Here is a 17,291-nt window from a genome sequence, read left to right as displayed (position 1 = left end):
GTTCTTTACAGACGCTGTGGTAAAGAGGTTTGGGAGGGATGTGAAGGAAACTGATTTTGTTGCCATGTTCGTCATCACGATGAGCGTAAGGGACAGCTGAAGTGAAAACATGAAAGTGAGAGAAATATGGTAGGTGAGCAGAGTGTCCTGGCAACCCGGGCCTTTGGAGGCATTTTCTCAACAGTGAATCAAGGACAAGGATCAATAGAGATGGGTAAAGCGAAGAAACACTTGAAAAGTGCATTCATAGATGACAGCAAAATAACTATCCTTCCAGCAGCTGGAGACACACAGCATCAGCACACTGAATTACTGGAATCAGAAAATACTGCATTAGCAAGGTCAAAGAAATGACATGGGAATCATCTAAATACTATTCATCCTTGGAAAATTGCGAAGATGCAAAAATATGATTAATTTATGACTAAAGTGTCTGACTCATTTTACACATTGATTTAGTATTGTTACCTGTTGGGAGTTGTGTGGATCCATTATCCAACAGGTATTGTGAGATTATGGGATCTAGTAACAATGGCTATGCATTTAGGTGGGAGCAAATTTAAACAAAGTACAAGAGGGAGTGGGTTCCCCAGGTATCTGTGAAGGAGGTAGAAAATGAAGTCTGCAATGATAAGACATGGCAAAAAGATTTTGATGCAGAGATTTAGAAATCACTGTGTTCAGAGACAAATTTTACAAAACAAATTAAATATGAGAACTTGGCTTGGAGAGCAGCAACCGCCACATTTAAAGATTTTGCCTGTGCTTTGCCATGCTAACCAAAGAACTCCCTGTAATAGATACCAGATGACTAATAAAACACTGGCCTCTTGGGAAAAGCGGGCTGTGCCACTGTAAGTATTGCTGGTGGCATCCGTTTCAAGTCCCTATGAAGTTCTGAGCTAGTTCACTAGATGGTGCTGCATCCCAAAGGGCTGATATTCATATTCATGGAATGTAGAGAGAGCTGTTCTCAAACCAACAGTGCCTAGAAGCTTCAAGGGGAACTTGAGAGACTGGAAGCAGGACTGCTGAGTAAAACTTTACATAGCTCTAATATTTGGGTAGCAGATGGTGGAGTGAATATAATATTTGCAATCTGGATTAGTTTTTCAGCCATAGAAACAAACTGAGTCACAGAAAACAATAAGGGAAAGGGAGGATAGCCATTCCCCAGAGGGCAAGATTGCAGAGCTATGTAAAGATAAAGCTGTAACCACTGGAAGGTTAACCAGGGCGTAGTTGGTCAGCCAGCTCATGAAGATTGCTTAGTCTAAAATTCCTGGGTCAGAGTTCAACAGGATCAAAGTATGCATTCCCTGCTTGGTGGAGGTTTAATGTATGGAGGGCAGTTCTGACCCTCTCAGCACCCAGGGTGGACCATAGCAAGGAACTACACTACCACAAACACTATAGTGTCTATGTTATTTCAATTTTGGATGCTTACAATATTGATTCCTATTATACTGTTCTGGGGCAGACTGGAGTTTAAACTTCAGATAGTCTCCATGTAACATTTAGTGTGTTGGACACTTAATTGGGTCCAAAAGTCAAAAACGCTTATAGATAAATGATTAGAACTTTTTAACTCCAGAAGGAGTGTAGATTCTTCAGAAGCATTCAGCTCATACAACCTGATCTGTACAGAGAAATTTTGGTGTATACAAAACAGTAAGAGGAATGGCTACTGAAGGATGATAGGATAATTTCCTCAAAGGTAGAGCATACCTGTATGACTTGGAAAGTTTATGTCAATTTTTTGAATTCCATTACATTGGGGCCCCTACAACCTAAAAATATGTAATCTGTTGATTGGAAAGCTAATGATTTATTCATCATTGGTCAGTGAACATTTAGATAGTAATTTGAACTATAGTAACATTAGGGAGGATAGATTATGGAGCATTGGCATGGACAGGATCCCAAGAAATGGAACTTAGGTAAATCCCCTGACCCAAATAGAGAGGGTATAGCAACCTGTGCTTTAATACTACCAGGTCAGATAGAAGGAAGCTGCCTCAGAAATAGAAGCACCCACAAAGAGTTAAGTTACTAAAAACCCATATAGGAAGTGTCTGCTCTCATAGCTATGGGGCCAAGAGTATGCTTGAGCTGTAAAGAAGGAAAACCTTGCTGTTAACTCATCAAGCTGCCTGCTTACTTCTCGTGTGTCAGTTCCACTTGTGTGAACAGCATTGGTTACTAAGAGCAAACAAAGGGGGGAAACACTGCATGATCACAGCAGAGTTGGGCAGGAAGAGTGTTCAGTGATATCTAGGTACAGGGGCTGAGGTAACGTCTGCTGAGCCCTATCTAGTACACCAATCAAAGTTTGTTTCCTATGGATAATTCTGAGATGCATGTTCAGATCCCTTTCTAGGATGCTTGTAGCAAATACACACCTGAATTATGGTGCCTATAGACTTTGCTCTTTGGTATTCATAGAAAAGAGGCAGTCATGGATGCTGTATTACCAGACTTCTGCAGGGTAACTTGACAGTCCCCAGAGGTTTGAAAGAGAAACATTTATGTCATCTCTTCCTTGATGCTTTCAGGAAAAATAGTCTGAGCTGAAATGATTCTGTGCCATCACTTAGTATCTCAGGCTGATAGGCTAATGAAGACATGAGAATTTTAAATAATGCTTAACACACTTATGTACTACATATTCAGAACTGGCATCTGCATTTACTGTACTTGCAATATGCCTGCCTAGTCCTAAGAGCCAGTGGGAATCTGCTTGGGGTAGGGTATTCCCCTTTGAGTAGGAGTGAATTGTTGAATTCAAATAATAGAAGAAAATCTAGAGAAAGACGCAATAGCAGGTACATAGTGATTCTTACGGAGAAATTCCCTTTGTAAGTTAGTCAAGCAAAACAAGGTCAAGGAAACACAACATCTTATATGGCAGTACAGCATTTGTTATTCACATGCTATAGGGGAATCAAAGTAATGGCTCTAAGTTACCTGATAAAGCTCCGTAAAAAGCCATCATACAGCTGGAAGAAGTGAACTAAGCTGCTGAATGCCAGGAACACAGGCACTTTATAGATATGAGGAAGTTGTCCGATGGCAGGGGGAAAAATAAGAACTTGTGCTGAGCTTACAGAGGCAAAACACATGCTGGAATTAATGTACCTTCCAAATAACTAACTGTACAGGAAGCAGAGTGGTGCAGCAGACCTGCAAGCTTCTTGCTATCACCTCCTGTGGCACTTGTCTATACCTATAGCTAGTGAGACACACGAGGATCCTGGACCTTTATGGGCAGCTATGAGAGATTATAGTCAGCATTTCCTTCCCACCTCCTTGCTTCTGGGCTGGTTTTGGTAAAGCTCCTTGTGGCTTACTGAAAGTGTCTTTAGACTCAGATGCCTTACTTAATCTGTGTTTCCATTCAATCAAAATTTGTGGATTCTTACCCTTATCTAAGGGCTAATTACTGCCTTCCCATAGGAAAGTTATCAAGGAGCTGAGAGGCACACTGTCCTGTTTTGACAGCATTTGTATTTTTTTGCTATACCATCAAGAAATATGTCCTGAACTAGGAAGCTACATGCCTGGTTGCAAAGGCAGGGAAATGTGAAAAGATGGTGGGAATGGCTTACTTAGGACACCATACAGCTTTTAAAATAAAGCAGCAGTTTAAGTCCTTTATTGAGACAGTGACACATATTTGTAAAATATTTCAGTGCTCTTCCTGTCAGTGAGCAGTATACAGAATTTGTCAGACAATGGCAAGGTCTCTGAACTCTGGGACATAGATTAACAATAGCTGAGGCATGTGTGTCTTTTGACAAGCAATTGATGATATTTTAATATATAATGAAAGCAGATCTGGGACAGTTCTGATGCAAGTGAATGCTAAGAGAAGGAAAATGCTACGTTTTTTACTTGAAAACGGTTCTTGGCTTCCTCTCTGATCTAGTTCGTCAGTGTTGTACCAGGAAGAGAGAAGAGTGATCAACACAAGAAAGAACTGCAGTGACTGAGAACTATGCCAGTGCCAGGTTCTTACAGAGCTGTGTTCAAGCTTGGGGTGACAGTTGTCTCTGTGTTTTCATTGTATTATATGAAAGGCTTCAGTGCCAAACTCTAAAGATGACGTGAGAGCTTTCAAGATTACAGTACATTAAAGTGGGTTTTTTCTTTTAAAATCTGAGTGTGAATGCTGACAAAAAGTTTTTCCAAGTTTCCTTTTATCATTAGGAAAATTTTCTTAGGCATATAAATTAATCTCAGTTGACTTGCAGAAAATGGGAGAAATCTGGGAGAAGTGATCGTGTTCAGCTGATTTTTCTCCCCACTGCAAAGAAAGTGTAGGAGTGTGTAATATTTGTGTGAACAATCTGCGAGATTTGACTCACCCACTCAAGTTGTATCATTATGCATTGAGTGGGTTAAGCAGTCTTTGGGGAGGGAGATACAGTACAGGTTTTATATAGCTGCTTGAGTTTGTAAGAGGACTGAGATCTTCATTATGGACTTAAGTGCTAAAGGTAGCAGTTGGAAATATGAAAGTTCGTGAGTGACTTTTCAAAAATGGAAATATTGCTTCAAGGAGAGAGCTTGCCTACAGTTCATGTTATTCTCTTAATTTTTATAAAATATACTTCATTCTAGCTTAGAAGTAAATTATACTCAAGTAGAGGTCAACTGATGATGAGATTATTTTGCAAAGGTTTCTAGGAACCTGCAAATATTTCATCTGAGAATGTACTATTTTCAGTTCAGTAGACAGACTATGGAGGGAAGTTCATGTTTCACTTAAAGATCTTGTCTCAAATCTCAGGAAGCCGTAGGGATTCTTCTGAAGAAGAAGCTACACCTAAGGCTAGTTTAGAGCAACTGTAAAGATATCTTGCAAAAAAAAGCCTTGTAAATCCTTTCCAATCATGAAAAAGTGAACGTATGCACAAGATTTTTAGTGATGTGCATGGAAGCTGCATCTTAGAAACACTCTAAAAATGTGGAACACTTACATGTATGTATAAAAAAGCTAGAGAGAGTCCTTAGCTAAAGACAACATCCAATTTATTGAGCAGAGATGGCCGAGGTAGTTTTTTGCCATGAAACGTGAAGTAGCAGAGATGGCGTGTGTAAATTATTTCTATTTTAGCTACATTCAGCTTAAGCTGATTGCTAGGTAGGCATCTAGTAGTTAGATTTGATTTTGGAATAAAAGTGGTGGCATGTTTTGTTTAAATTCATAAATATCCTCAGCCAAACATTAAATGAGAGAAAGTATAGCCTATTCCAAGAAATAAATTAGTTCTGAAGATCTTCCCAAATTCTCCTGAAGCCAAGTATGACAATGCATTTTTATTCCTATTCTCCTGATGCACATTTGTTGTTTGTAATTCTGAGCTGCTGCAAATGCTGTAGATAGAAATGATCCTGGGGAAATTACACTATTATTTGTATATATAACTCCTAAATAGCCAAATGCATCCTTATCACGACTCTTTCTCTGTTGTGCATTTGTTCTGGGAGTACTCACAGGATCAAAATAGCCTCTTCTAGGAATAAACTATTGGCAACAAAAGGACACCTAAAATAAGCTAGTGATGCCCTCCAGTATTTTTAGATAAATGCATTTCTGTTCAGGCCTTTTCTTTCTGCATTACAGTATGAATTTTGAAACTTTTTGACACCATTGCTTCCATTTTCTATTCTTACTAGTTTCGCACTTGCTTGCAAGAATATTTCACTCCAAGGTCAAAGTATCTGCTGATTGAGGTTTTTTCAAGCAGCTGACAGAAATTGTTTTGGACAATAGCCTGACCTTGGACTAGGAGATTTAGCAGACTGGAGGTCAGCAGTAGAAAATGACACAATGTGGAAGAGTAGTTATTTTTTTATTAAGCATTGCTTATTCAAGGAAGTAGAAAAAAAGATCTGTTTTCACACAGTTATTTGAATTTTTCATATTTTTCAATACTTTAAAAAATATTCTATGTAATTATATTTTCTAGTTAATTTTTTAATTATATAAACCATTCTGATCTTTTTATATGTATTATTTCTAACAATTATATATGTAATTATGTAATTGCAAACTTTTATCTCAATACTTTAGAATTTTAGAAAATTAGGAACAAGTCATTGTTTTGCATATTACATACATGTGAAAAGAAAAATAAAACTGTAATCTTTACCCTTTTCTCCCTCAGAATTTCAAATTAATAAAAGTGAACAATTGTCTTTTCTCTACATGATGACACCTTAAGAAAATCAGAAATTGCTATTAGCAGTTTACCATGTTTAATTGATGCAATAACAAAATGTGGTTAGATCTTGGCCTCACAAATGTAGATGAAACCTTGGTAGCAAGTTTTGAAAATTTTACTAAAATGCTTTCAGGTGGACATGTGGCTCTTCATCTGTTAGATATGGATACATTAAAATAGTTGATTTTTTACTCAGTGGATCTACTTCATATACTCTGGCATATTTATTAAATTCAGAGACAAAACCATGGTATTTACCTTTGTAGAATCAAAGTAAGTGGGTGGATTGTATTCTTCTGTATTGTTAGCAGTAGACTTACTTCATAAATTATCCTTAAAGAAGAAAATTTTGTTATGCTGTACCTATATAATTCCATTATAAGGCTGACAGAATGGTTCCTTGAAGAAGGCAGACAGAACTTCTCTGAAGTAAAGCATTTTACATCCATCTGGGTTAGCACAAAAAATAACATAGATTTTTAATTTTGACATCAAAAACATAATCACTAGGTTTAAAACATGAACAGAAATATTCCTTGATAATTTGGAGGTGCATCTACATTAGTAGTTTGGTTGTGATCAAGAGCAGACTTTTGTAGTATCCCCAGTTCTGTACTTGCTGTATGTTGCAGAATGATCTTGAGCGCATGGGCTGGACTCTCTCTGAATGAATCTAAGCTGAAGTGTGCACTCTATGAGCACATCTGACATCCTCCATCTGATACCAGACATTCAGTCTCCAGGAAGAGACTAGTAAAACCCCCAAAATGTGCATTATGTGAATATCTGGTCCCTGTGACTAGTTGTTTCACAGTACAGATCTGCTCTGATTACAATGTTTTTCTTTTAGCCATAGACCACTTTGCTAATGGGGAAAAAAAATTCTTTTGAAACAGGATGAAAACCAATTATGCCATTTCTGGAGAGTTGTTTTTTAAAATATCTATACTTGAAGACAGCCTAAGACACCACTGCTATCTCCATTTTGCAAACAGAGGAGAGGGAAATGCTTACAAACTTTAAGCCACAAGTTAAACATTTTTTACTTGTTGCAGAGCTACATCTTCTGTTTGTCTTCAAGAGGTGAAGATTTTTAGTGTCTCCTCAGTACCATTAACATATAGGACAAAAATGCAGTGATACAAATACCTAACAAAACATGCCAGTGCATTGTGTATGGTATCATCAGTTTCTAGGTTAAAGTTTACAAATAGGGCCTATACCCTATTTTGTTCATCTCATGATTTTAGTTAAGAAAAAAGGATGACTTCATTAAGCTGTGTTACAAAAAGTGTTCTCCAGCTCTAGAATAACAACATCCTTTTCTTTATACCTTTGGTTTATTTCCTTAAAATGATAAAGTTAATGGATCATGTACTTTCCTAGGAGCCTCCATGTTTTCTAGGCCACCCTCCATAGGCCATCTACATGGAAATGCTGTGTCTGTGCAGCTTGGCTGGTAGGCAGCAGATCAGTCACTGACTGTAGGACTCAGTGTGATGGCTTTGCTCACACTGTTTCATTACAATCATTTTCAGAGGCTGAGAGAATAGAGTGCCTGCCCTTAGCATGCAGCAGATATGCATGGTCCCTCCAGAAAACCCATAATAATTTCCTTAAAACGCATACTAAGATGCATGTCTGAGAGTAATGTTTATCCTACTGTAATAGTGTTCCTCCTGTTTGTTCAGCTGTCCCAGCAATACTCACCTAGCCCTTTTCAGCATTTATATGATCTGTAGTTTGTAGGAGTCTGATCATTCAGGGACAGTGAAAATTGGTGTGTTTTCAGAAAGCATAAAAAGAAAAGGAAATTAGTTGATCAGAGCCATAATGCCAAATTCCCATTTCAGTGAGAGGTCAGATGACTCTGTTGCCTGTTCTGACCTGACACCAGATGCAGCATCTGAGCCAGCTCTAATCAGGCTTAGCCACTTGGCACAGCACCGATCAGTGTGGAAATACCAAAACAATGTAACTACAGCAGAAGGATATACCAGAACAGTCTGTCTCCAGACTCAGTGTATCTGGGACCAGGCTGTGCATTTCTGATCAGGTGCTACTTTGCATAGTGTGGGTGCACATTTAATGGCCAGTATTCACAGTACCACAGGTGCACAGAGTGAAGGATCTGGGAATGTGCAGGCATGGAGATGACAGGAGAGGACAGACTATTGTTAATGGGATGCAGAAACTGTGATTTGCCTTGGAAAATTCAAGGGCTGTAAGATGTGGTATTTGGCATACAGGGAGAAGGAAGCATAGTAGATGATTGTACAACTTCTGGTTTAGTTGTACAGGATGGAAAAGAGCATGTGACTGGTATTGTCTTTTCAAGGCAGAGGAGGAGGGAGCCCATACAGAATACAGATATTCACAGAAAGCACTGGACAAGAAGGCAAAGACAGAACAAAGGAGTGAAGGGACATGAGAGGAAAGGGAAATGGTCTGCAGCATCCTAAGTGCCTGTGATGTTTAAGTGTAGAGTCCTCCCAAGGCTAATCTTCCCTTAAGAGGAAAAAAAAATCATGCCTTTAAGACTGGTGGAAGTAGGTCTCTCAAGTACATCACCAGAGGTTGCTCAGGATAGTGACAGTCTGGACAGAAGATGAAAACACATGAAAAATAAAAAATAATACCATCTTCAGAATCCTTCCTAAAAGACATACTTTCACTTTTTATGTTTGTTGTGGTCAGGGGTTTTGGGCCAAGAAAAGGATAAAGTTAGCTGTGGCAACTTTAGTCCCTAGCCTCTGTTTCTCAGACCTAAAGTTGAATAAACTTACCTTTGATAACAGCAACACTGACTAGTGTGTAGCTCCAGCTCCATGCCTGATAGTGATGCTGACTGCCTTCAGACATTAAAAGGGAAGTTCCAGGCTCATTTTCTAGAGAAAAAAGTCTTAATTCTCAAAGTAGTTTTTTTTGTGTTTTGGTGGGGAGGGGGAGCTGGGAAGGGGCTGGTTGATTGGTTTGGGATTTTTTTTCCTTATCTTTGGAAAAGATTTTGCACTGTTTAAAAATAAAAACTAAGACTTCTAGCAGAGGCAAGTGTGGTGGCTAACCTTACTGCTCCTACAGTTTCCATTATCTGAGCTGTTCTTTGGAGCAGTAACTGAAATAGAAGGCAGAGAGTGGGAGTGCTGAATGGGAAGGTGAAGGGCCCTGGCAGATCTCTGCAGTGCTGGTGGAGCTCCCTCAAGCCTCTGACTTACATTTTCTGAGTCAGAGAATTAAGGGTTGATGGTGGCAATTATGTACGCTGGGTACAACAGAGATCTGAGATAAAGAGATAATGGTCCTGCTTATAATAAGAGAAAGGCAGCAGCTGAGAGCAATAGAAGAAGAAAGCAAGAAGAAAGGAAAAACATTAAGTGGGAGTAGGTCAAGACATATATTTTAGCAATGGTGCTGGAATTTCAGGTCTTTAAACTCCTTCGACAGGTGATACTTCCTCCCTGGGACTCTGTAGCTGTTAATATGGAAGCGAGACATTAAACAGGAGAGAGACAGTCTGGCGCTTAGACCCTGAGAAGTTTGCAGACAGGGAGCTGTGGGAACCTTCCTCAAGGAAAAGTGTTTTGCCCTGAGGCTACAAGTGCTGGAAGATATTTTCAGGGTTGTTCCTAAGCAAAGGGACCTTGGGAGGTTCAAACCAAAGTGATCTTTTCTTCCTAAGTGAGCTGTAAGAGGTCCCAGTGTGTTTTGGAAGGCTTGAAGATGTTGCTGTTTGTAAGTGTCATAGGATGACTTTTCAGGTTCACCCTGTTGGAGTTTGGATGATTTGATAACACCTACATTACACTTCTCTTACAGCCCAGGGATGTCTCTGTACTTTATTAACTTTCTCAGTAATATATTTGTTACCCAGCTTTGGCTTGGTGACTGCATTTTGTGTTAATTTTTTTTTAATTATTTTATTTTACTGTTCTATTTTTTTTTAATTTGCCATCTAATGTGAGGTGATTACTGCATTTTAGTAACTGAAATTACTATAGCATTTTGGAAGTAAACAGTTGATATCAGTAGTTAGGCTGAAACTAATTCCCTTTAAAAGGCCAGTTACCCAATGACAGGTCACCTGTGGAGTTAAAGAATATCAACAGTAGCCTGAAGCTATTCAACACTGTAGTATTCAGTGAGTAGATAAATTTGTTACACTTCAATACTAATAGTTCCTCAGGCATCATTATTACATAAATTTACTCCTTGTGTTTTTTTCTGTTCTATGAAGTCCTGTAGCACCTCTATTATAGTAATTTGGTACATCTCTATCATTTACTTTGACTGTTATTTTCAAGTGGTAATATCTCAAAAGTAGACACAGTTAGATTACCAAATAATGCAAACCACAAGAGATATTTATAGAGAGGAAAAAGAAAATACAAGATAATGGCTAGTTCAACCTTCATTAATACAAAATGTAACAATTATGGTAAGGTTTCCAAGTTCCTTAAGTGTCCTGTGTTGCCTAAGGACTTTTTTTTTTTAACCCTAGAGCTGTGCAGCCCCTGCATTTAATATGCAGAATAACTTTTCAGAGGAAAGGAGATTTTGGTATTTACAGGTGCATATGCATTAGGTAAAACAATCCCCAGTAAGTGGGGAGTAAAGTTCTCCAGATAATTTCTACCTCAGTAAGACCTGCAGGACTTAGAAATGCACTGATTTCTAAATGCCCTTGTAAAAGTCACTGTGATGTCAGAAACATTTTTATTTTATCTCAGCTCAATTTACCCTGCTCAGCACCTCAGGCATCTTTTCTTTAGCAGTTATTTGACATCCACACTATCATTAGTGCACACTATCAGGATGTTCCAATGCAAAGCACTAAAAAGCATCATGGTAAATTATTGTATCACTCCAGAAGACATTATCACTATCATTTTAAAAACTATTCATGGTGCCTGCCACATGAGTTATGTCTTAACAGAATAAACTGATGCAAAACAAATACCTTAATTTGACTTCTCTAGTTTTTGAGAAACAGGAAATACAAAAGGAAATTAGAACATCCAGCACTCTTGGTAATAATTATCATAGGCATTTGAAAAACAGGCACACAGAAAAGGATATGTGCAGAGTCAGAGACTGCAGTGACCTCCCACACTGCCAAGTTCTTTAGAATTACTGAAATTATAAACAAAGTAAAAGCTCTTCTTTCCCAAACAGCCGCCTCGATGTCACTTGTTTCCACATTCTGGCTTCTGTCGCTGCAGCCCACACTTTCTCTGTTGCTAAGTGCTTTAGGCTTCTGCAATATGTTCCAGCAGCTCCCTGTTTCTCTCATATCTCCAAACGTGCTATCATCTGAGAGCAGAATGTCTAGGTTTATCTGACATGGCAAGAAAAAAATATTAAACTGTACAAATTACAGATTCTTAAAGAACACTAAAATTTTCCATATGAAAAAATATCTCCATAATCTTGCATGTAATTTCATAACATTTTGTTAGAACATGTTTTCAATTCACAATAGGATATGTGAGGCATGAGGGCATATTATGGCTCCTGGGAGCAGCTGTAACTAAATCTTGACTGTAAGTGACAATAGCAGCACAGAGCACTGGGTACTTGCAGACACTTACATCAGTGCTGCCATTGAGCTATGCAAATAAAGAAGCTCATAAATAAATGCATATCATAGGAAAAGGGGGGGGGGGGGAAGACAATACAACAGTTAAGAATTTATATAATTTTGAAATTATAATTTTGTAATTATATTGGTAAATGTAGACTGTTACATATTTCATCATTCTGGCTAAACACTGGTTTCTTCTACCCTTATAGTAGGCACATAGTAGTTTCCACTCAGGAGAGAATGACATTGTCACTGTTATTCACCCAGCTATGTTTGCCTTTTTTTGTTTTGGTGAGTAGGCATGTTACTGAGTGCAGTTTTCAGCCTATGTGCCTTTACCCACCCTGGGGTACAATTCCACAGCTCTCCCTGTATCCTTGGCTACAGTACCAGCATATCTACTCTTGTGATTGCTGGCAGGTTTTGCTTTATGTCTTTCATTCAAGTTAAGAGGAGCAACATTAGCTCTTTAATAGTGATTAGAGAGCTGTCTTTAGTGATTAAAGCGCTAACATACATAATTAAGTTGTGTGGGCATCCCCGTTACTAGATACAAGAAACATTCTAGGTACATTTTTAGGTTAAATTTGGCATTTCCTAAAGCCAGCTCAAGGTACAGGAAAAAGTAAGCAGTATTTTCAGAAGAAAGTAATTCAGCATATAAGGACTGGATTGGTAGAATGAAATAGTAGATACTAATGCACCTCATTTTCCCATGATATATGTTTTGGGGTTTATTCTAGATTATATTTAGCCTAGTCACTGAAGCCAGACACCTCCACTATACATGTGTTTCAAAGCTTTCTGAGAAGAAGTGTTAGGTATGTGCTAGAGGACCTTGTGATGATGCAGCTCACACGCTATTTTGGAACCTCTTGTCCCCATTAGCGCTAGGGTGCATGTGGAGCAGATTGGAAGCAGAGCTTCTGTTTTCATTTCCTCCTGAAGGAATTTGGTTTGTATACACCAAAACCACTTTGAGAACTGAAACACCACATGGTAAGTGGAGACAATGACAAGATTTTCCTCCAAACCACACTGTCACTTTGAAACAAATTGCTAATGTGGACACAGCCTTCTTGGACAGCTGATGAGGGAGCAATCTGCAGGTTCTGCTAGGGCCTAGGAGAGGCCCTAGGAGAGAGAAGTTCAGCTGCTTTAGGCTGAATCTCTTCCCTCCAAAGAGAACACCTTTCAATATCACTGCAGGCCTTCTTGCTCTTCTGTCAGCACTCTGTTATTCTTTTCCCCACATGGAAAAGGTCCCTGGCCTGCCCCATTTCCACCCATGTGGAAGGTACAGGGAGTGACCTGTAGCTGCAGAAATGATGCAAGCTGTAGAATGAGGACCAACAGCTGCCTGAGACATGAACATGGAGCTACCATAGCCAAAGAGAAGTGAGAAAATAGTATCTCAAGGGTTAGGTGGGCATACACAGGTTGGTAGAGAGAGGTGTCAAAGCCCCCATGACTTCCAAAGCTCTGCTGCTTGTTTTTTATACTTCAGCCTCACTAAAACATAACTGGCAGTTCACAATACCCTAACATTTCCCAACCAGAAAAAAAAGACCCTCCCAGTGTCCCCATTTCATATTCTGAAATAGCTCGCTTGCTACTGCTGCAAATTTAGATTAACCACACAAATAAAAAATTTCTAAAACCATGTTTCAGCAAGATGCTTTCCCTCTGCCTCCCCAAACAGAGGGTAAGAGAAATTCTTGTTAAATCTGTCTGGTTTCTCTGGGTTCTTGGGCCTCTTTTTTGCCTCCAGACATGTTCTTTTAATAACTGTGTGCTGAGACAAGAGGTATCTTGCCTCTGCCTTCATTCCCTCAGCCTGTGCCTGAGACCAAAGCTGATAACTACTCTTTTCCTTAATCAAAACCTGGGATGGGGTGTTCTGTTGCTTGACATCTTAAAAGCTTCTTGTGGAGGGCTGGGGATAGGACACCCTCCACTCTACCCTAGTGTTAAATGGCCTGGCTTATTTTGAAGCAGAGAAGAGTAACAGTCAAGGCAGGGAATATGCAGCAAATAACAACTAAAAAGTAGTGTAAGAATCAGCTGAAAAGCACACTTCATCCCTTACTTCAACCCTTACTACCCCGACAAATTAATGGCACAGCCCCCACCAACCATGAAAGGACTGACACACAGCCCCTGCATCACTCTACTTCCTGCTTCTTTTCCCCTGAAGCACTGGTTAAACTAAGCAGCTTTTACAATGTAGTCATGTGCTCCACTTGCTAATAATCAGCTCAGTGTAAATATCAACACACTGCTGCAGAGAAGCTCAAATGTCATCGTAACCGTTCCCTTGGATCACTTCAGCTTTGTGAGGGACAGAGAGAACAAAGGTGCCAGAGGACAAACAGGGGCCCTACAGCAAGCATGGAAGAGCAGAAAGGAGAAAGGCACAATGAGAGGAGAGCTGGTAAAGCTAGAGTCACCTGGAGTGTAGAAAAGTAGTGCCCTACAGAGCAGCTACAGATTCCACACAAGGTGATACCAGCGAAACAATTTTCAAAATTTTTCTATGTAGAAGGACACCTGGGACAGAAAAAAAAAACCAAAAAAACAAACAGGAGCAGTCGTAAAAACAGTTTTGAATTTAGCTAACAAGGGCCAAAAGCAAGAAGTGTTCATGCACTTCATCAACTAGCATCCAATTAAAACAAAACCAAAAAACAAACTCCCAGCTGTAAGGGACAGCCATCTGACATCTTTGCTGACATGCTCCTATGAAGGACAAGGAGTAAGAGGCAGAAATTACCTGTATCTCATGTGTAAGGGGATCAACCTAGGAAGCACTGAGATGTTGTATTGCAGTGCTGTGCTTGCTACAATTGCAGAAAGAAAACTCTCACCTTCCCTTATAACAACTAGAAATGGTTCTTTAAGGGCAGGATATACAGATGCAGTGCATTCCCTGAACTCTATTCTTGGTATGTTACTAAGATACAACTGTTTCTATGGAGAGCTTATTGGTGGGCAAAATAAACTGTTTTGATGAATTATAAAAAAGGTAAATAAATTTTTCAAAACAAAATATTGAATGAAGCTAATGAGATTAAATCAGACCAATACAGAATTTCAAGCACACAGTTACCTCCTTTTTTTTTCTTTTTTTTTAAATTTCTAGTAGACATTTATCCTAAATTCTGTATGGTCTATAAACTGATATAAATTTCTATCTGTCCTGCAAAATACTTAACTATTTCTAAAGCCATGCATGTAGTTTGAGCTACAAAATCTCCAACTGAATTTTTGTTTGTTTTTAAAAGGTAAGTATAATTGTGCAACAATTTGCTGTGGAGGATACGTATCTGCACGGCCAGGAATATGCCATGTTGTGAAGTGAAGAAAAGAGCTTTGAAATGAAGAATGGTAAAGTAAAGAAGGAGAGAACAAATAAGTATGTTATATAAAGCTCACCATTTAATTTTAACATGCTTCTGGGTAACAGCTAGACTCTACCGATGACAACTAATAGATATGTGGGGGACTGTGGCATTCCTGGTTTTTTTGTGTGGTTTTTTTTTTATAGCTCTAATTATTTTATACTGTGCTGAAACAGAACTTGAAAAATGATGTGCTTGACTTAGAGAATAGTTTAGTTGATCAATCAGCTATTTGGCAAAGCAAGCAGCTACACAAAAATAAATGGGTGAGAAATGCCACACTTAAATCAATTGGAATTTATGAGTGACCTCTTCTCTTTTTTTATCCTGATATCTACAGAAATTGTTAACCTCATTTGAAAATGCACTTTGGTATTTTCAGTGTCAGGAAAATTCTACAGGTTACATATCGGTTTAATCAATTGTCTTATTCAACCTTAAATGCACATGTAGCTATGTAAAATTTCTCACTGGTACCTAAGAGGAAGCATTTCTTTCAATGAGCAGATAGCAGCTGCCAACTATATTCTTCTGGTTTTATGCCACCCTTTTTTCTCTCTTACTTGGATGGAGTCTTCCAAATCTAGCACCAACATATAAATATACACATGGCTGCCTAAATCAGGATTCATAGTTAAGAAAAGCCTGACTGATCTAGCTGTTGCAATTTGAACAATTATTACAGACCTCAGCACTTTGTCCCTCCCATGTGCCAGAGGGTACCCTCCCTAGGAGGTGCGTCAGAAGAAACTACAGGCATCTGACTCACCTGCCTCTATGTCCTCACTGGTGGTTAAAGCTACTTGCCACACTATACAGGAAATAGGTATGGTTCTGTCTCCTCTCCCTCAGGGTGTAACAACTTTCTGCAGAAGGGTAGGACAACTAGCTGGGGCAGATAAAAAATAACATCTTAATTGTACCTATCTCCCCTGCATAGTTAGTGTTAAGATTACAAAATTGTAAAAGCCTTTGGCCTAGACTCACAGATAAAGCCCTACATTTACTTACTTCCTAATTTCCTGAATTTGTTTTCCGTATCTTCTCTCTTGCATTCTCTTTCATCCATCCCAGCTCTCCTCCTGTCCCCTTTCTCTATCTGTAGTGCTTGTTTTGCAAAGGCTATCTCCTACTGACATCTCAAAAGCTGCCATTATAAATTTCAAAGCAGTCAGCCAACCAGCTGCCAGTGCACAAAAAGCTCCAAAATGTAGTTGATCTGAGCATGCACAGGGATTTCTAGAATATATAAGAAAGTCTCTGCACATGAACAATATATCATATACCCTTGGCCTGTGGTATACAGAAAACAATGTGTACAGTACTCAGTTCTCGCTGAGGTAGCCTATGTTTCCCTCAGCTCATTTCATTCTATCCCCAGATTTCCTATGTCTCATTTTATTTCCAGCATTCACTATGCACCCTGGTTCCATTTTCATGTGCCTTTTCTGACACTTCTCATATTCTCTACATCTGATTTTAGTTCTGCTCCCACTTCTTTTGTTCCCATGTCTCTCTACACTTTCCTGTCCAGAATTAAAAAGATAACTTTGAGAATGATCTGGTTTCATCTTCACTGAAACAGCTACCATCTTTGCTAGAACAAACTTAAGTTTTATGTAACAGTATTACAGGAAAGTAACCAGCTGTCATGACTGAAAGCAATTTCATTAAAGTCCTGAAACACTCTGGAGAGAGCAACCATTACAATAAGGAAAGACCAGGATGTTTGACACCTATAGTCTTGTAACTGCAGGAGTCTCTGTATATTTTGTGCTTTAATTTCAAATCCACTAAGTAGTTCGAATTGGCAATGATACAATGGTTCTGAGACTCACTGATGGCATTTCTAATCAATTCAGTGAATAATGACTGCGAATTTCTATGAAGCAATTTACTTGCCATGAAGAAGCTGTTCTGTGTGAGACACTGAACCTGCATGAAAGAAATAGAGAAAAATAGGAGCCTCTTCCCCTGCCATTTCAGATTTCTGTTTCATAAAGGGAGCATTGTATCCCTGAATGGTACCTGAAAGGGACAAGCAGCAGAGGTGTGCACATACAAGTGACCAATTTTCAT

The 17,291-nt window shown here is 38.9% G+C and overlaps 1 protein-coding gene across 1 annotated transcript in view; it reads right to left on the bottom strand.

Moving 5' to 3' along the window:
- The window catches only part of CFAP54 (cilia and flagella associated protein 54), a 128,231-nt gene that overhangs the window by 104,999 nt on the left and 5,941 nt on the right, over positions 1–17,291 (bottom strand). Inside the window, exon 5 of the mRNA XM_036401171.1 lies at positions 11,401–11,565. Within this exon, the coding sequence (XP_036257064.1) occupies positions 11,401–11,565 (165 nt within the window). The remainder of the gene's footprint in view (positions 1–11,400; positions 11,566–17,291) is intronic.

This window comes from Molothrus ater, chromosome 5 (assembly GCF_012460135.2).
Source record: "Molothrus ater isolate BHLD 08-10-18 breed brown headed cowbird chromosome 5, BPBGC_Mater_1.1, whole genome shotgun sequence".
Classification (NCBI taxonomy): Eukaryota; Metazoa; Chordata; class Aves; order Passeriformes; family Icteridae; genus Molothrus; species Molothrus ater.
The sequence above is the reverse complement of the archived record's forward strand: the minus strand, read 5'-3'. Positions and strand labels throughout refer to the sequence as shown.